This window comes from Dasypus novemcinctus, chromosome 14, assembly GCF_030445035.2.
Source record: "Dasypus novemcinctus isolate mDasNov1 chromosome 14, mDasNov1.1.hap2, whole genome shotgun sequence".
Lineage (NCBI taxonomy): Eukaryota > Metazoa > Chordata > Mammalia > Cingulata > Dasypodidae > Dasypus > Dasypus novemcinctus.
The window spans coordinates 70,492,540-70,514,428 of record NC_080686.1 but is presented as its reverse complement, the minus strand read 5'-3'; the positions used below and the strand labels follow the sequence as shown (position 1 = coordinate 70,514,428).

Sequence of the window (21,889 nt, the reverse complement as noted above, 5' to 3'; positions counted from 1 at the left end):
GATATCTGCATGTCAAGATGGGGATGGAGTCTTTGATAGAAAAGACACTAATACTCATCCATTTCTGAGGCTTGCTGGAGATCACCACACTTTTTCCCCGGGGAAGCCCAAGAGCTTTGTCCTTACAATGCTTTCAACAGCAGGGCAATATGCGACCTAAAGCTTAACACTTCATCATTCTCAGCCTCCTTTTTCATATCTAGTATAATTGTTGAGTCCCTTCTTACTGACTACACAAAAAAGGGAATTATCAAGTTGCTAAAGGGAGAGTTTTGAAATATCTGAGCTGAGAGGAGTGCAAGGAAAATCCCACTGCTATTTTTCTTCTGCAAATGAGAAAGTGCTTATTCTTTGACTCTCAGGCCCTGCATGCGTTGGAGAAGGTACACTTTTTTCCTTCCTCTTATGTTGTACGAGGTTGCCATTAGAATGTATAAAACTGTTAGTGCATCCTTGATTGCTCTAATATTTCTTGGTACTGTGAAACTTTTGCATAGTGTGGCTTGGGCATCTTTGGGAAAGAGAAGCAAGGAGCCACTGGTGGACTAACTTCAAAGGGTTCCATCTGTTTTGCTGTGAGCTACATACAGGTGGCTGCTCTGGAGGGGAGTATATGCCCAGTGCAATCTGGATGAAGGGTGTTCTATTAACCAAAAATCTATATTAAATTGAAGGATAATTTTTAAAGTATGTCAACTTATATTAATGCATTTCATTTTCATTTGAAGTATAAAAATACATATTCATTTACCCATTTTGTGATGTAAGGCCAAGGTCTGGGAGTCTGGGTCAGTTGTTCTTACTAAACTTTTCCCATAAGGAAATGTATTCCATTTCTAGTTTCAGTTTCTTTAAAATAGTGCAAGAACTTATTAAAGACACATTTAAAGCATTCTAACTGAAGAATCTTGTAGTGTTTTATTATTTTTCAAACTCTTTTTGAGTTGTCTCAACAACATCTGATTCAAAAGCATTTTTAATGATTGCTTTTATAGAGCAAACCTAAACATTTAAATTAGGTTTTAAGGGAAGCAGATACAGCTCAAGTGATAAGGTCTCTGCCTATGGTATGGGAGGACCTGGGTTCAATCCCTGGGGCATCCTGGTGAAAAAGAAGAGAAAGTGTGCCTGTGTGACGAGCCAGTGCCCACGTGGTGAGCTGAGTGCCCATGCTGTGAGCCAAGTGCCCATGTGGTGAGCCAGGTGAAGCCAAGTGTCACGTGAGTGCCCGTTTGGTGAGCCAGTGCCGGTACAAGTGAGTCATGCAGCAAGATGATGATGCAACAAAATAGGGACAAGGGGGAGAGTCAAGGTGAAGCGCAGCAGAGACCAGCAACTGAGGTGATGCAATTGACAGGGAACCTCTCTCCACATAAGAGGTCCCCAGAATTAAATCCCTGTGAATCCTAGAGGAGAAAGATGAAAAGAGAACACAAAAAGAGAGATAGATACAGAAGAGCACACAGTGAATGGACACAGACAGCAAAAGCAGCAGAGTGGGGGAGGGGGCGGGAAGGGGAAGAAAAAAATACAATAAAGCTGTAATCTAATCTTAAAAAATTTTAAAAAAAAAGTCATGCCCTCAAAAAAATTAGGTTTCATTTTTAAAAAGCACTGTTTCTCTACTAATATTTTGCTTATTTATATAACACGTTATAAATATCATTGCAGTATCACAACTGGCATAAACAGATTTGGGAACATACACAACCTTCCTTTGGCAAGTATACAACTCAATTAGCAGAACCAGTAGTACACAAGTATAAATTGGTGCAGAAGGAATTACAGGTTCAGGCTGTAATTTTTTAATAATTATAACTAGACTCAAACAAATCTTTATTAATCAAAATAGGAACCATTACAATCAACACATTTTTTCCAATAAGAAATACATTTGTGCATTCCTGTAGAGTGAAAATCTGTACTTAGGGATTCGACAAATTCTTGGAAAGCATTTTCTGCATCCTGCTGGTTGTGGAAGCATTTTCCCTGCAAAAAGTTGTCAAAATGCTTGAAGAAGTGGTCGTAGGTTGTTGAGATGTCAGGTGAATATGGAGGATGAGGCAAAACTTCATAGCCCAATACGCTCAACTTTTGAAGCATTGGTTGTGTGACATATGGTTGCACTTTGTCATGGAGAATTGGGCCCTTTCATTGACCAGTGCCAGCTGCAAGCATTGCAGTTTTTGGTGCATCTTATCAGTTTACTAAGCATACTTCTCAGATGTAATGGTTTCGCCGAGATTCAGAAAGCTGTAGTGGATCAGAACAGCAGCTGACCTCCAAACAGTGATCATGACCTCTTTTTGGTGCAAGTTTGGCTTTGGGAAGGGATTTGGAGCTGCTTCTTGGTCCAACTACTGAGTTGGTTGTCGCTGGTTGTATAAAATTCACTTTTCATTGCATGTCACAATCCGATTGAGAAATGTTCATTGTTGTTGCATAGAATAAGAGAAGACAACACTTCAAAATTACGATTTTTAGAATTTTCTGTCAGTTCATGAGGTTCCCACTTATCAAGCTTCTTCACCTTTCTAATTTGCTTCAAATGCTGAATGACAGTCGAAAGGTCCAATGGTGAGTTCTTCGGCAACTTCTCTTGTAGTTTAAAAGGATAAGCTTCGATGATTGATCTTAATTGGTCGTTGTCAACTTCCGATGGCCACTACACTCCTCATCTTCAAAGCGCTTGTCTCCTTTGCAGAACTTCTTGAACCACCACTGCACTGTATGTTTGTTAGCAGTTCCAATGTGCTGTTGATGTTGCGAATTGTCTCCATCGCTTTACAACCCATTTTGAACTCAAATAAGAAAATCACTCAAATTTTCTTTTTGTCCTACACCATTTCCATAGTCTAAAATAAATATAAAATAAACAGCAAGTAATAAGTCATTAGCAAAAAAACATAAAGCGAGAAATGCACATTAAAATGATGTGTAACATAACCACCTTTATTTAAGAATGTATGTCAAAATCAAACGGCAAATTTTAATGCTAAACCGCAATTACTTTTGCACCAGCCTATATGTGGTTTTGGTATGCTCTAAGCATCAACAAACTCTAAAGAAGAGATGGAGCTCACTGGTTCATTTGTTAAACTGGTTCAAAGAGAAACCACTTAAGAGGATTTTTACTGTAGTTATCATTCCCTAAGATTGATATGCATTAAATTTGAAAGGAAGGATATATTTCCCAGTCTTTGCCCGAGTTGAGAAAATAAGGATGGATACCATCGTTTTAGCACTTTATTTTTATTTCTTAATTTAAATAACATGACTTTTATTAAGGAAAGCTTCAATTAACCAGCATTATTCACTTCCTTCACATCAGAATTACTGCTTGTTTACTGGAGGTGTGCCCTTCAAAAAAGACAAATAGGGGAGGGGGCTTATTCAAATGCTGATTTGTGAGGCTGCTATCAGATATTTGGAGTCACTGTGGAGCCAAGAACTTTTCATCCAGAATCCCAGTGATTATGATTTAGTTGGACAATTTAAGAAACATTTTACTGAGACTTAACCAATTTACCTTTATCAAGAATTGTGATATATGGTTACTTCTCTGAATGTTATTTGTGTAATATGATTTTATTTCCTTCTTTTCTCTCTACCTTCCTTTCTTCCCTTTTCTTTGAACTTCAATATAAATATTGAAGTGCCCAGTCTATGCCAGCACTCCACAAGTCTTTGAGGTTCACAAATACAACTCAGCCTCTGTCATCAAGGAGCCCGTAGTCTGGTAAATAAGACAAATATGTAGATCAAGAATTACATTGAATTTCAAGCAGCCCCAAAGAATACTTTTTAAGGTCTTCATGAATACCCCAATTCTAGAATGCCAGCAGTTTCTTAGAGTCCTTTATTTTCCTATCACTAACATTGCCAACACCAAGAGTTGGCTTTCTTTTGTGGGCCACTTGTTTTTTCCCCACAAAGAAACTATTTAGAATACTTAATAGCCATGGCTGGGATTGCCCTAAAGAGACAAATAAAGCCAAATTGAGATTCAGATGCAGAGCAACCATTTAGGTTCACTTATTAGCCCTTACAAGTCAGCCTTCTGCCTCAAAATTCAAATCTATACTACTAAAACATTATGAATAATTATAGTAATGGATTTGCAGATTTTCTTATTAAAGTTTAAAAAGAAAAATGTTGAAGCTGTAAAAGTCAAGGGTCTATTAACCTATGCAAATTATTATAGGAACAATTGGACTCCTGAATAATATAATACTAACAATAATAGTAGTAGTAATAATAATAATATAGTTAGATATTTGTCTACTACCTCCTTGTAGTATTGATTGAAAAAAAATTTTAAATTATACTTAAAATGTTCCATTAGCTAGTATTTTATAAATTTTAAAACACAAGGTGTGAATTTGGTAATGTTTTTCTGTCAAACCTAATAATCATATTCATGTAAACCAAAAGCCTTTCATCTATGAGCATTTGAATAACAGAGGATTTACTATAACGAGAATTGGACTTCCACCTATATAGAGGGAAACATAGCAGAAAAGTATTAAAATAAGTCTGTAATTGAAAAAGTGTACAAAAGTGAAAGAAATATCTTTTTGGTTAAAAAGTGTTTATTTAAAAGATGGTTAAATGCTGATCATGAATGGAGCTTCTCTCTAAAGTAATGACTGTATCCCTATCTTCTTTCCCAGGGTTTTGGAAATCCCTCTGGTGAATACTGGCTGGGGAATGAGTTTATTTTTGCCATAACCAGTCAGAGACAGTACATGCTAAGAATTGAATTAATGGACTGGGAAGGAAACCGAGCCTATTCACAATACGACAGGTTCCACATAGGAAATGAAAAGCAAAACTATAGGTAAGTCAAGTTTCAGTGTAGTGCTCTATTATCTTTAACCTAACAACCAAATATTTTTAGTAGCAAATAATATGAAAAACGAAAGGATGAAAATCATCTTTCAAAATGAAAATCAGATTGTCTGGCCATGCCTATGACAAAAAGATATGAAAATCCCCACAAAGACTTCTTGTAAGCTTTAAATCTCAGTTTTCACAGACTGAGTGGGTGTCTTAATGTTAGCTCAAATTCTATGGGATTGTGAATTAAATCAAACTTTTTATTATTATGATTAGTGATGGTGTGGCAGTACAATGAATTTATACATATAAAACCAGTCACATAACTCAGTGGCTTAAAATAATTTCTGCCTTCTACTGAAAGGTTTATTTCTACATTATTTACATTTCTTAATTATTATTTTTTCAACCTATACGAAGGTGACAAAAGAAAGAAGACTAATTTTTGCTTTGTTTTTGGATGATTTGCATAAAAAGTGAGGCATAATTTAGAGGTTTGTAAAAATAAAAGGAAATATAAATCTAAATAATGGCATTGATAGAGATCATTGCAGATGTAAAAATAGACAAACTATACACTTAATTGTCAAAATCTCTGGGTTTTTTTTTCAGTGGTATGGTAACTTATTCAACAAGCACTTACTGTGTTTCTTCAGTGTCCCAGAGACACTTCTAGGAACTGGTGATTTAGCAATCTTTGACCAAGTTCTCTAATCTCAATAGTCCAACTTCATTACTACTTTGTCACTAAACTAATGGCAGATATCCCTAAGAATACAGAAGTCCTTTAGAACAGAGAATATTGTTTAATAGCTTTTATATCATTCCCCATTAATGCAAATACTTGGCTCATGGCAGGTTCTTCATACTTCTATGTTCCTCGGTTTCATAATCAGCAAATTATGGTTGCAATGATCTTTAACAATCAATATTGTGCCCACTCTGTATCCACCTTGGAAATATGGTTATGTGCATTAAGTTGTAGGCACAATGCTTAAAGCATAATGCAATGATAGCAAACAAGCCTTGAACTTCTTTCCACCCCGTACAGATATCACCTTGCAGTTCAACTGTTTCTGCTGCTTATTTGTCTTTTCAAGTCATACCATTCTTTAGGAACGGTTTGAATCTGCATCTCTTTCACAGGCACAGCTCATTTTATTTTAATGACTTACGTTTGGGATTAGATCCTCAGAGACATAACAATCATTTTCTTAACAAAAAGTGATGATGTCATCATAAAAGCGGTTGAAAAATAGATCTGAAGAGTTGACGACCTCATGGGGAGGGAGGGTGTACTTCATAGCAACCCAAGAAACCAAAGAAAAGACATTTATAAAATGCAATGGAGTGTAAGAAGAAATGTTTCCAAGGAGGTCAATATTTTGAGAGTTTTTAACAAGAAAAACCACTGTAAAACATCAGGGGGACTCTATGTAAATGTTTGGACCTGAAACTTGAAACTATACGAAACTTGGGTAATGTCAGACAGCCTGACAATAGGACTAGCAAATAATTAGTCTAGTCTTTTTCTAGGCTCCTGAAGAATTTGCTTTGGTTCCATTTCAAAATGTCTCTCAGATCTCCATAGGTGGTTGTATGTGTGTGGGGCTGGGATAGTGTTAGGAGGGATAAAGAGTGTTTAACTGGGCTTAGGAGGTTTGTCGGCATCTGCAGCAGGTTTCAGTGCATGCTATAATGTCAGTGGTCCTGGCATCGGCATGAAGAAGGGACATCACTCTACTTATAGTTCCCATCACCTTCATTGCACAGTTCCCATCACCTTCAGTGCCTGAGTAATGCTGCATTTTCATGCTCCCATGTGATATATATCTATGGCCCTAAAGTAAATTTTCTCAGCTAGGCTGCAGCATGTACTTCTGGTATCCCCCTTTTTCTTTCTTGAGAGACTTGTGAATCTTCAGCATCAGAGTTATAAAGCCAGGCAGAATGTAATAATTCGATTCCAAACCTCTTGTTTTAGGGAAAGAAAGCTGAGATACAGAAATATACAATATTTTGCCCAAGGTGAGAGAAAGGGCGCTTGACTTCTGCATAGTCCAGCATGGTTTCCACTCTGTCATGCTCTCCTAATAAACCTACCAGCTCTGGCTCTTCTGTCCTGCCAGCACCCAGCAGAAAATGAGTCAGTACTCATCACCTTCTCATGCAATTAGGTATGATTCACATTGGCTTCCAAAGAGAAATTAGAGCTCATTAAAACATAATGCCTGTTCTGATGAAAGCTTAGATTAAAATAAGCACACTATATAAAAGGTGTTATTCACACTGTCAAAGAAAAATGAAACAGAGGCTTGAAAATGGAAACTCAATCTTTGTGCAGTACCATCCTCCCACCCCCTGCCCCTGTGTTATCACTTATGCATAGTACTGACTCTCTAGGTCCAGAAACTCCTGTGTCTTGAAGTTACAACTCCAGATATTCATCATTACCTCTGTGCTCTGCATTTTTCCTCTACTCATCTCTTCCCCTCTGAATCAAGGTATCTCTTTTTGATAAATTATTAAAAATACTAATACCAACATTTGCATAATATTTACTCTTACACAGACTTTTTTGAAGTAGTTATTATTAGATACATTTTAAAGATGAGGAAAGTGAGAGTTTGGTCAAATGACCTGCTCCAAGTCAAAGAGTTAAATTTCCAATCAAAATTTGAAACTATGGAATTCATGAGTGGTTTTGATTTTTTTATATTTTTATTTCCATATTTTCTCCTTACCAAATTAAATTGAGAAGTCAGAAGTTGTTTTAAAATTTTCTTCTTTTTAAATGTTCAGATTAACTGAGTTCTTTGAAAACTTGTAATTTAAAAAATCTCATGCTCTGGACACACATTGATTAATAGTAAGTGTTGGGAATAGATAGATGAGCTTATGAATGAATGTGAAATATACATATTTTATTTTTATCCTCTGAGGAAACTTCAAATAATTTTTCACAGGGAAAAAATAAAATCTATGGAACCCAGGAGGATATAAATAAGAAACAAAACAATAATCTGAGTGTCATGATAAACACATCATGTGAAATAACACACAATCAATGTGAAATTATTAAATACTTCTAGAGAGAGAGTATTTTCCAGCCCCTCATCTAACAGCCAGGCTATTATAGAGCCTTCCTGTCCCCAGCCTTGATGCTTTCAAATATATCTCCCACAGTATATTGGGAGAGTTTAAGACAATCTGACCTGGTCTCTCCCTTCCTTCATGTATTTTGACAGTATTCAAATATGTTAAAAGTTAAAGTATGACACTTAAAGACTTTTCATGACCTTGCTCCTACCTACCTCTCCAGCTTTTGCCACCATATTCTCCCCACAACCTCACCACCTCATTTTGATTTTGTTATGTATATATGTATGAAACTGCTTGCATTATCCCTAAACCCTTCATGCCTTTTAATGCTAAAATTTATACTAAATACATAGACCCTACTTCATTACATGGATACTTCTAAATCTTTAAGATTCTCCCAGGAAGTCTTACCGATGCCCACTGTTATAGATGTTATGATGCACCAGCCAGTTGCCCCCCTTCAGGACTCAAGTCCTCCTTCCTCCACCACTGGAGTGTTGATGGCTGACAGTACACAGGTGAGGTCCTCTCTTCTGCCATTGCCTGTGACAGAAGGGAGTCACTGCTCTTTCCTGTAGGCAGCTTGCAACCAGTAACGGACGGACATGGCAATATAAAGGCCCCCTTTCCCCAGCTATCGCAGGTCCACAGATATACGTGATGCCTTCTTAACTGAGGTCTTTACTATGATTGAAGTTGAACATCTCCCTCTTCCAAGTCCTGCTTCCTTCACTCCGCCAAAGGAATTGGTTATAAGAACAACACCCTATAAAGCCCCGGACACAGATTTCCCAAGGAAATGCATCACTCTAACTTTCATGCAACTGAATGGCTTTGTCCTTTCATATAGGCATAGTGTTCTATGTTGTATCTACATGCTGAATCATTAAATAACTGTATGTGTGTGTGTCTATCTCTCTGTCCCTTCAACTGATTTCAAAGCTTCCAGAATATAGGGACGATTTTTTAAAAAATCAATATTCTGGATATAAATCTAAGTTAATATTTGATGCATACAAACTATTGACCAAATACTGTGTTTCAATGTGAGAAAACTGAGGCAGAGTACTTTGAACAAGGTAACAGGCACTAAATGAGTAGGACTCAGGCTCTGTTCTTTGATCTCGTGACTAGCCACCACATGGCCTTCCCCCAATGGCAATCCGTCAATTAATTTCTGAGACTAAATAAATAATCTCAAAGCACATATTCTAAGGGATAGACTATGTCTTTTCTCACCCCATTTCTGTCTTTAATAATTTGGATGTCCATAGAGACATTTTCTCATCTCTTTCATTCTCAGTTTTCCCTCTTATAAATTAAAGTATTTGTAAAACTTCTTGCACTTCAAAATTTATTTTCTAGAATAGAACTGTCCTTATATATGTATTTCCTTTTCCAGTTTTATGGATTTTCAATTCTTTGTTAAATCATTAAGACATCATCTCTCTAATAAATACTTAAAATAAGAGTTTCTATCAGTTTAGGGATTACAGTGACCTTTTACTTCTCAGCCAATGTTTGCTGTTCTCAATACACAGAGTTGAAAAAGCAAACACACACTTATTGCAAAAACAAAAATGCTTACGAAATAGTAGACTAATTATGGGGTTGAGGAGATGTCATAGTCTACTAGAAAGAGCTCAGCAAAAGGAATAAGCAGATTAGGAGGAAGTTGTGAAGAAGTCTGTCTTCTCCATCTGTGAAGCCAACATCATTCCACCAGTCAGGGTTCAGTCAAGGGAGCATTATGGAAGTAAGGGATTTGTTATACAAATTAGACCATTCATAAATGTGGAATGAGATGGGGAAGTGAAAATCTGGAAGGGGAGGTGGATTGGAGGATCAGAGAAAGTGTCACTAAAGCATGTGCTGGAAATCCTGGCATGGGGATGAGCTGGAGTTTGCAGGGAAATCTGAGAAAACAAGTACCGGTTCGGCCACTAAAGTGAAACCACAAAAGAGGAGCTTGTATGGAGATTTTGGAAAGCTGTTGCTTCTGTGTAGCTATGTCATCTGTGATTGTTCAGTCAAGTGTTTGGTGGTGGATCTGAACCACTGTTGTTCAGTAGTGCCAGCAAAGGAAGACAAGCTGGATGCAGAGTGGGAGAGACAGAAGACAAGCTAGAAAATGCCAGGCACCTCTGGCGTTGAACCTCACCATATCTGATGATCTGAGGATATTGCAGTTGCTTCATGTTTGACTTCCAAATCTCACACAGTGGTCCTTTTGGCCAACTCTAACTTGGAACCAAACAAGGAAGTGGATTCCAGGAAACAGTTCCCAGATCAACTGGGTTGACTGTGATATAATCCTCAGTCAAATCACCTGGCACTTTTGTACCCATTTCCTTATCTTTAAATCAGAGTAATAGTCTTTTCCCAATCATGCTCACCATTTTGTTATAGAGACCCTATCATGAAGAGTATGTAAATAAACTTTGTATTTGTTAAACTTAAATCCCTTGCAAATGTGAAAGATACTTAGAATTACTGAACTCAATTTTTTTAAATTTTTTATTCATTTTTAAAAATTATTACATTCAAAAAATATGAGGTCTCATTCAACCCCACCACCCCCACCCCACCACTCCCCCCACAGCAACACTCTCTCCCATCATCATGACACTTCCATTGCATTTGGTAAGTATATCTCTGGGCATCGCTGCACCTCATGGTCAATGGTCCACATCATAGCCCATATTCTCCCACATTCCATTCAGTGGGCTCTGGGCTGAACTCAATTTTTATCACAACCAAGAAATTTATTGTTTCAATAAAAATATAATTATATATTCTATATTGAAAATTCTCCCATTATCTCAAAATTGTCCGTTACTGTTGATTGGCAATTAATCAATGCATTTTTTTTCATTCAGGCCCAATTCAGGTTTATTCACTGCATTTGTGATCATATGTCTTCAGTCAGTTTTTATCTAGTACAGTCCCACCACCCACCTACCCATTGATAGTATTTAATAGTCCAGACCACATTTCATCAAACTTTCTCACCTTTTGGACTTATATGATTAGTTTCATGATTAGATTCAAATTAAAACTTTTTGAGAAGAACACCATATACTTTGCATTTCATCACAACAGAAAGCACAGAAAGTCAATTTATCCTATTACTCATTGTCGTGGTTGGTTATTGATTAAGCTTTTGTTTTTGTTTTTGCAATGGGATAGTATATTCTCTTAAAGAAAATTCTTAAATGGATCTTAATATATAAAACACATAAAATCTATCTATTTTGGTCAAAGTGGTTGTGGGGATGTGGTACAATGTCCCTCCCCTTGCTAGTACCTCAGACATTTGTAGAGAGCAGTTTAAAAACCAACGTATTTTATTATTCTAATTGAAATAGTCTTACCAATTGTAAATAAATTTAGTTGTGCAACGTTCAAGTATAGAAACAGAAAGAAAACTATATAAAAAATTCCCAGCCTTACTGTTAGAAAGGCTTAATTTTGTCTTTAGTTACATTGATTTGGGGTTTAGAATTTTTCAGATCTTGGGGACAATTTGCTCAGTAAAGTTTATTATTTTGCTATCTTTTTGTGGTATTAACTTAGTAAATTGTTTATCACAGATAGTATAATGATAAACTTAAGAATAGCCCTTAAACTTGGAAAAATTCTATTAGCTAAGTCTGAATCATAATATTTAACTATTTACATGTTAGTGCATGGAGTTAGTGCATGGACTGTGGATATTCCTCATATTTTAGTATCTTTATTTGTTGGGGACGAATGATACAGTTAGGTTAGAAATGACTGATGAATAGAATGTTTGAAACAAAATGGACACATATAAAAAAGAAAATAACTTGGCCACTAAATATCTTTCTGCATAAGGTTTATTTCAAGATCTTTATTGGAAAGCAATTTGATATAATGGATAAAGCATTGTATTGGGAATTGAGAGACATGAACTTGGATCTTTAGTTAATTTTCTGAATGACCGTCGACAAGTTACTTCACTTTTCCATATTACAGGTTCTTGTAAGTAAATAAAGAGGAAAACCTGAAGTTCTTTCCAACTCCATTTTTTTATTATAATTATTCATATATCTTGTACATATTTCAAGGACAAAGCAAATTAGTATGGATTGAAAAGAATTCTCTGTAGCCTCTCATGTAAATTTAAGTCCTGCATTTTTGTAGGTATTGCAAAATTTGTTTCACTTTTTCCAGTGAAATGTTTCTCATTTCTCTGATTCTCTGAACTACATAACTAGCTGGAACCAGTAGCAGATATGTTGAAATACTAAGAGGAAAATTACTTGTTTACAGCACTTTTGGGACTGGTCAAGGTAGAAAAAATATATAGGGAAACTCTTAGAAATGTCTATCATCTTGAATTTCTAGCCTAGGCTTTCAAATTTAAAGTATTAGTTTTTGTTTTTTTCAGTATTTTCAAATAATTCCTCCAATTTAGTGGGGGCATATTACTTTTATTTAGACTGTGATTTTTATTGTGGTTACTTCCTAAATGGGAAGGAAAGGTTTTATTTGACAAAATTTATATTTTACATCCCGTGACTGGGATGAAATATCCAAGACATAAAAGGCTTCCTAGGCCTTCAGAGGCACAGGTGGTATCAGACGCCCCAACACTTTGTGCCTTCCTCAGGTTGCCTAAGTCAGGAAAACTTCATGACTTCAAAGCGGATTTTCTCCAGTTCTCTAGAGATGTGTATTTCCCAAGTTGCCAGAAAGAAGAGAGGATTTCTACTAGAGAATGAAAAACACTGGGGCACAGACAACTGCTGGCCTGGGAACTTCCAAGGTGGGAAAGCTTGCTGGAATCGGTTAGCCATGCCTCCAGGGCATAGTTCACGGGGATGTGCTTGGATCCACTGCTCTGTGTCCTTCCAGTGCTGCCCAACATGAGGGCTCAAACATGAATGAAAGAAGCATTGGTTGTATATCTATCTATTATGTGCTACTGAAAGAAAAAACATCCACAGAGATTTCACTATGGTGGTGTACATGTGTGTTCAGCTGTGGGTGGACATGTGCGATGAAGAAGGGGTGGGTAGTAGAAAGCCAAACAGGCAATATCAATGCCATGAACATAGTCAGTTCACTAATAGAGACTAGTATGGCATGAAGGAGGAGCTAACTTATTTTAGGAGGTGGGTGGTCAAGGAAAGCTTCCAAGAAGTGTCCTTTCTTGACATTAAAATGGCTAATTGGAATTAGCTGGGGAATAGTTTAATATTGGGGGTTAAAAGGAAATAGCATATGTGGAGGCTCAGAAGTGAGGAGCAGTGTGGCTTGCTGGAGGGAATATAATTGGTTAGGTATTGCTTAAGCATAAGGAGAACAAAAAAGGGCCAGGCAATTAGCAATATGTGGAAGACCCAGGACTGGCAACCAGTGGCGATTTCTGAAGGCATCCCATCTGAATGGTCTTTTCTTACATCCCAATTTGTTGTTTTTTCTCTTTCACTCAACATTTTGATAACTCTTTTCATTAATATGAGCAACAGTAATGCTTAAGATACTGAGCAAGACTCTGTGGGTGAAACAAAACTCCAGGGCACTCAACCCCTATCCTTCAAGCTTACACTCTTTGCCTGACTTGCTTTTCTTGGTCCTTTAAGTTTTAGCGCAGAGATTGCAGAGCTCTGTTTTAAAGATTGGATAAGGAACCTTTTCTATATCCTCCTACTGTGTCCTTTTAATTAGTCCTATCACTGGGTTGTAATTGTTTGTTTCCTGTTGTTATGCTACCACCTCTATGAGGGCAGGGACCTCTTCCCAATGTTTGGCTTGTGCATAGGAAGGAAGTACTTCCTAACAAATGTGTAAAAGACCCATAAGATATTCTTTTGTGTACTCAACAAACAGGGCTAGCTATTATATGACAATTATTGATCTAGATGCTTAAGATTCAAATAACAGGGAGCAGATATAGACCAACTGGTTGAGCACCTGCTTCCCATGTACAAGGCCCTGGTTTCCATCCCCGGTTCCTCCTAAACAAACAAACAAACAAAAACTAATTCTCATTGGGGAACAGATGTAGCTCAGTGTTTGAGGGTTTGTTTCCCTTGTACAAGGTCTTGGGTTCAATCTCTGTTACTTCCTAAAAAAAAAAAGATTCAAATACCAAATAAGTCAAGATTCCTGCTCTAAGAGGCTTATGAATTAGAGACATATGATAATTTCTATGTAAGATTTTAAATAAGGTACTCTGTTCTTTAGTTTCTTGGATTGTTGCTTGAATGAGATTCATGTTCCTGATCTATTCAAATCGGGGCTCTTTCATTTATTTATCTTTACCTGCAAATGATATGCAAGGTTTTCTTGACTGTGCTGTACCAAGTAGAATATTAATGAAATAGACATACAACATCTTTTTCCTAAGGCCTTCTATCATGGAAGATGCTGTGTTGCTGCCTTTAATAAATAGTTTGTGAGGTACTTTGCCTGCAATTTTTACAGCTCCATTAAGTGATAGCAAACTTTATGTAGGACTCATTATGGGTGAGGATATGCAAAATTAATAAATAATACAAGATTATGTTAATTATATTTTTAGGTAAAGTTTTTAAATTGTGAAAAATTTATAGTAATTTATGTAGTGCTTTTTTCTCTAGCTGATTTAGTTCTTTCACAAGAGCCTTTGCTCATTTCCACCATTAATGCCGCAAAAAATAATTTAAATAATTATGCTAAGTATCAGTAAGTATCACCATTACCCGTTCAACTAGAAACCCTCTATTGACAATAGCATCACAACTTTTAACTACAACTAATATTAATTGAGCACTTACTTCATGCCAATTGTTACCAATGTGCTGAGCTATGTCTTTCTATACTAATATTACAAATGTGTTAATATCACAACGTTGAAGCTTGTCTGCTCACTCTCTATGGAAAGAATCAAAGGAGCAATTGTATTATTAATAACCGGTTCTATTAGAATGGTCTAAACACCTGGGTGAGAATTTTGAGGTCCTGACATTATTTTGGATGCAAATAACAAACAGCTTCCTTTCCCTCATACAACCTCAAGATCAATTCCAGAAAGATCTATCCAGATCTGGAGATCAGAATTGACCATTGGAGGTCACATTGTTGTTATACAAATAATAATTTTAATTTAATGAACTTTACTTCAAAAATATTAGATATGAGAATCAAATGAATAGTTTGCACTTATTTATAATCTGATTTTAAAGTACATCTAGGGTTCTTAGCAGAAGAATTATACTTGAAAATTACATTCTTCCTTAACATCCCCTAGCCTACAAGCTAGGCTGACAAATAAAAACCTTAAGTTAATATTTTTGATGTTTCTTAAAAAACAGTAATTATTGATATGCAATTTTCCCACAACCATAATTATTTCATTTCTCTTTTAATTAGATATAATTTTGCTTTTGTCTATAAAACCCTACTAAAATTATTCTTTTAGAAGTTGTTATAATTCTTTTAAAATCAGAATTCCTTTATCTGTTTAGCCAGCCAGCAAACAGTTATCATGTTGACATTATTTTCCTAGCAGGTATATATACCAGTTGTTTCCAATCTTGAGTGTGCCAATGATCAACTAAAATGATAGTTTAAATTGTAGATTTCTGAGCCTCAGATCCTAAGATTCTGATCCTAGAGATCTCAATTCTACCAGCTATACCCATGTGATGCTAATGCAGAAATAACACTTCAGCGACACTCGAAGGAGATGCCATGCTTGCTGCCCTTGTGGGACTGATAGTTTAGGAGGAAGCACACATGGCACCATTGCCTTAAACATGGTACCAGTTAGTCAGTACATTTTGGGACTTTTTATTTTTTATGGAGGAATCATGGAACTTTTGAAAAAAATCTGGTGACACTATGGACCATCTCCCCAGAATAATGTGCAAACACAAAATTTTGTTTACAATTGACATATGATTCAACTCCATGCTTACAATTGCTGGGTAAGAACCCTTGGAATTAGACTATAGTTGGGCAGCAAAGAAAAGTGGTTATTTCTTCTGACATTGAGGATGGATTGTCTATGTTGGGGGAGCTTGAAGGGGAGTCAGGAAAGGCTTCATAGAAGAAATCCTTGGTAAATATGAAGCAATGTTCATGAGGCAGGTATGAAGAATGGTGGCAGTAGGAGGAACGTCTTGATATTACAGCCAAAGGCAGCACTGTGGACAGATACAGAGTAGGAAGAGGCTGCCTTCTGTAGACAATTGCAAGCATCTCCTATAGAGGGGTCCAGTATGCTACAGATAATGGAGGGTCACATATTCCATGTTAAGGAGTTTGGACTCTGTCCTATAGTTAATTGTGATGAGAAATAAGCACACTGCTGATTTTGGTCAACAGAAGAATCTGCTTATGCACTCTGGAGTCTTATTTGCAAAACTTATAGCAACACATTGTCCAAGTACAACAAGAAAAGTATTTCCTCTTTGCGAAAAACCTCAGACAATGCCTCTCAATGATTTTTAACATCCAAATCACCCTTTCCACTCTCTCTGTATTACCCTAGGGGATATTGGAAGGAGAGTTTCTTACTGCTCTTTAAAAGGAAATTAAATTGAGAACAAACCTACCTCCCTTGAGCGTGTTTATACTAAAATATCAGCAATTTTGATTGTAAGTATGACTTAGTTTTTGGTAAAAAGAAAAAGCCATAAACTCTCTTAGATGGCTGTTGGCTTAGTCTTTTAGGCACCACCAAAGAGGGTACAGGTCAGTGAGCCACTCTCTCGAAGCTGACTCTGTATCAGCACACATGATACCAAGGGAATTGAAATATGTTTAAAGGATAGTTTGTATTTTTAACAGAGGTCTTAGTGCTCCATAATTCATTTTGGTACTCAGATTTTGATGTATTCAGAAAAAGGGTGGGACACTAAAGAACTAACTTCTTATTACGTTTTGGACTAAAGATAGTACCTATTTCTGTACTTTGGGAAGTTTGGCTTTATTGTTACGGATTTTATGAAAATAGATTGATCTCTTGTAGCACAATGCAAAGGCACCCAAAATAATAATATGTGGGTTTGCTATTTTCCTTGGAGGAAGAATTTATCGTGAGTTTTGAACATATGCAATCTTCATGTCATTGATAAACACTGAGGGCTGTATTTTACTGAGATTTTGAAACATGAGTTATTAGTAACAGTGTTACTAATGTCAAGAGGTTGAGAAGACTTGGGTGCTTGACAAATTAATTTTCATCAAAGTTCTACATTATATTTGTATTTGTAAGTCAAGAGGGAGGCGTTAAAACATAAATTGTCAAAAGTTAAAGATAAAATATTAGTGTAAAATTTATGTGTGTGCATTGAAAACTAATATGTAAAATGATCATACTAGAATCAGAGAATAAATGAAACTGCAGTCTCTGATGTTTCTCATTATTTGGCCTAAGGTTTTCTATGACTCTTGAAATTTATCTCTCAACCATAACACAGATTCCCTTGACCCTGTCTATCGCAAACATTTTTCACACTTGCACATCTACTAGACATGCTCAAAGATAAAACAATATATCTACCTCAGGGCATCTGAGGCTTGAGAACCAAATAAGATAATGTCTTGTTTCTTGGCATAATTGTTAAGTGAAAATGCACAAATTCTGATGATTCCCCAATGAGTCAATCCATCTTGGAACAAATGACACCAAATAAAGATTTAATGTGATAAAGCAAGCTTTCAGGAAGCAGAGATAAGAATTAAAGGATAGACTGGCAAGTGTGATCTTTTCAGGGTTTTTCCCCAGAATTAATTATGGGTAAAGGAAGTGGGGGAGGAAAACAACATGTGCTGCAGTCAGCCAATAAAGGACCCTATATATAGTAAGAAAAATTTAGTATTCTCAAAAGATGATAATTTTAATTTATGAAGTGTAAACATTTGAGTTAAAGGATCATAATTCAGGATACATGGATTCAAAATAATGTAGGCCTTTAACCAGGTAGCCAGTGAACAAAACAACTCTTTGGTTTCTTGTCCTTTGAACTTTGTCTACTGTTGACCAACTCCGAAAGGGAACAGGCCTCAGGGATTTGAGTTGATTGGTCCTTTTCATTTTAATTTCTCTGGCTTATGTCCCACATGCATGTCTTAATCATCCCTGTCTCCTCATTATTTTCATTACTCTGAATATGTTTAAGCTTATGCTTGATTAATTCAGACTTAGTTATTCACACAACTCATATTTACTAAACTACTGTGTATTTTCTTATTACTGGTTAGGGACATTTGGTTTATTACCTGATTTATTATTAATTTTCACCAAGTGCTGACTCTATATAACATAGTGGTTTTAAAGGACTTTTCATGCATTAACTCATTTCATCTTAACAACAATATTAGAAGGTTGTTACTGTTATTAGAGCCATTTTACAGATGAGGCAACTGAGGACCAGAAAGGAAAAGAGCCAGATGGCAAACCTAGACAATCAAGTTCCTAGTTCTGTAATTGTATTATATACTCTCTATCGAGACACAAGAGTACATGGCACAGTCTTAATCTTTAGACATTAATGTTTTGTTTTGATAGGGACTGGATGGGGATGAAGGAAAAAAGAAAGTATTTTGATTAATGACTTTGTCAGTTCTTTATTTCATTCATTCTTATTTTGCACCAGACAACTAACATCTGTTTGATCTTAATGTTTTTTAGGTATCTGTAAATCTATATCATATCCTTTACTCTTATTCAGTCAAACTAAACATTATTAGCTCTTTTACTCTTCCTACTCATGCCCTCTGTTTTTTTCAACTTATCCATGTACTTGTAGATTTATATCTATGAGTATAGATCATTGGCATACAGCTAACCATCTGTTAAAGGCTGTTTTAGTTTCCTAGGGTGCTCAAGCAAATACCAGGAAATGGGTCAGGTTAGACAATGGGAATTTACTCACTCATGGTTTGAGGCTGGGAAAAAGACATCCAGGCAATGCTTTTCTTCCCAAAGACTATGATCCTTGGTCCTTAGCTTGTCACATGGCAAGGCACATGGCAGCATTTCCTGGTCTCTCCCCTCTCTTCTGGGTGCTATTGATTTCAGCTTCTTTTTTCCTGTGCTTTTCTCTCTCTTTCTTTCTGAATTTCACTATGCTTATAAAGGACTCCAGCAATAGGATTAAGACCCATCCTGACTGAAGTGGGCCACACCTTAACTGAAGTAACCTCATCAAAGGGTCCTACTTATAATGGATTCACACAGAAATGGATTGTGTTTAAGAAAATGTTTTTTCTGGGATACATATTGCTCCAAACCACCTCATAGGCATATATTCACTGCTTTTTCATTGGTATACTGACTGTTGCTTCATATATTTCCCTACCATTTTCTCACATTCTCATTGACAGTTTCTTGCAAATATGCAAACAATTCCGCTCACTTCAGGCAACAGAGTAACAGAATATATATCCTAGTGGTTCTCCAAGGTGTGAATGATACTGTTATGCCCAATGGCACCAACTTAATTGAGCCTTCTCCAACAGAGATCACGGTCTAAGTCTCAACACTAGAAAACAAACCCTCTATTAATGAAGATAAACTTTTGAAACAGATTCCAAAAAGGGGTGCCTAGATTCCAGAGGAAATTATCCAATAGAAAGAAATCATCTATAGATACAAGATCCCTTTGTAAAACATTTCTCATTTGGACTCCCAAGCATTTATTTATTTATTTATTTGTTTGTTTGTTGTTTTTAAGATTTTATTTTTTATTTATTTCTCTCCCCTTCTCCCCCCACCCCCCAGTTGTCTGCTTTCTGTGTCCATTCACTGTGTGTTCTTCTGTGTCCTCTTGTATTCTTGTCAGCGGCACCAGGAATCTGTGTCTCTTTTTGTTGCATCATCTTGCCACATCAGCTCTGTGTGTGTGCAGCGCCACTCCTGGGAAGGCTGCACTTTTTAAACTCTGGGAAGCTTTCCTTACGGGACGATCTCCTTGAGCATGGGGCTCCCCTAGGCAAGGGACACCCCCCACATGGGGGACACCCCTGCATGGCATGGCACTCCTTGCACGCATCAGCACTGCACATGGGCCAGCTTCACCACATGGGTCAAGAGGCCCTGGGTTTGAACCCTGGCCCTCCCATGTGGTAGGTGGATGCTATATCTGTTGAGCCAAATTGGCTTCCCTCAAGTATTTGTTTTAATGGGCTATTCCATTCAGAGCTTTGTCTGTTAGCAGACACAAACTAACTCCATCCTCATTATAGCAGTCATCCAATATGATTTGAGTAGGCCATTACGTTATTAACATAGACAAATTTCAAATAAAAAGGCCCAAGAGACTTAAATTGTAAAGTATAATTTTATTATTAAAGTTAAAATGTTACTATATTTAAGTCACCCCTTGAGATGAATAAAACTTAAATTTTAGACAACCTCAACTCTTAGTTTATAATTGACACAATAAATATTAATTGAATGCTTGCTACCTATATGGTATGTGGAGATACCTATATGGTATGTGGCTAGGATGTGAAACCTTAACCCTAGGATTTTGCTGTTTGGTGAGCAAGATAATGAAAACATGTAAATAATGTCACAATAGTCCAAAGAGATGAACCACAAGAAAAGAAATTTATCTATGCAATAACAGTTCTGAGGAGAAAGAAGAGAGAAGTTTTCCTGGCTATTATAACATTTGATCTGGCCTTAAGGGATGTTTGACTTTTGACTTGTGGAGACAGGGAGAAAGGAATGGGTTTGGTAAAGTTCTTATCATTTATAAACACAAGATGCATTTGGACCATCCTAAACTAAGGAGGATAATATGTCACCTCTTGGATATTATTTTGAGAAAAAAATAGAAAATATTATTTACTAGAGATAATTTACCATGATACATTAGCAAGGTTTGACATAAAGCTCAAGCTTCCCCTTGTGCTCACATGTATTTAGAGTCTTTCCTTTATCTAAGTAATTTTCACTGTAGCAGATTTAATTATTTTCTTAGTAATTTTCACTGTAGCAGATTTAATTATTTGAAATGCATACAGTTAACTAAAAAGGGTATTTTGTGAAAACAAAGAATTTAAGATTGAAATACTAAGGAAAGAAAAAAAGAAATGAGAATATACTATCCTAAATGCTTAGTATTTCTTAATAAGTTAATTGTTTTTCACTTGACACTCCCAACACAATTGACTGATAGACTCTCCCTTCTTTCTTATCTTTTTTTAAATGTAAGATAACCCAAAAACTTAAACATGCTATTAATTTCCCATTCCTTTTATCAAAAACATACCCCTCATCCCTCTTCAAAACGCCATGTCCTCCACACTCTCTATAGCCAATCTCCTCTGAAATACTTTTTGAGAACTCCCTGAAATTTTCCCTTACTATTTATTTGTATACCTTTCAAAGAATTCTTCATAATTTCAGACAAATGCCTTTTTTTGCTTTACGTCAACAATAGACGTCTCTTTATATAGATTGACAAGGGAAATACTGTACTTTCAGCATATATGCCACCTGTCTCAGTGAAGTTCAACACTAAAAGACATGCTATGGCCCCCTCTTTGCTGACAGCATGGTGCCAGCCTTTACAATGGGGAGTGGGGTGCTAAAAGCAGAGGCAGTCCTGGAACAGCATCTAGGAGTCACAGCAGTTTCGGTAAACTCTGTCAGATTGAGTCATTGCTACCAGGCTCTGAAAGAAAATCATAGGGGTCATTTTGCATTTTCTTCAAGTAATTGTGAGAAAGACAAACTAGTTCCATATGGTGGTAAGGAAAGAGCTCAGAGCAAAATAAAAATCTGCTCAGCTTGTCAGTACCTAAGACCTTAAAGTTCAGATATCTGAGAGTTTGTCAACTGTTTAAAAGAGCAGAGGCCAACTTCAATTTGTCATACATACAACTCCCATTGCCTTGGATAATGAAAGAGACTCTTTCCCCCCTCATTACAGTGAAGATGTAAAAATGTGAAGAGTGTGGCAATCTCTTAAGTTGA

General features: G+C 36.4%; 1 protein-coding gene across 1 annotated transcript in view; it reads left to right on the top strand.

The window, feature by feature from the left end:
* ANGPT1 (angiopoietin 1) overlaps positions 1 to 21,889 on the top strand; it is a 247,053-nt gene that overhangs the window by 202,411 nt on the left and 22,753 nt on the right. The window contains exon 7 of the mRNA XM_004457536.5: positions 4,674 to 4,840. Coding sequence (XP_004457593.1) covers positions 4,674 to 4,840 — 167 coding nt within the window. The remainder of the gene's footprint in view (positions 1 to 4,673; positions 4,841 to 21,889) is intronic.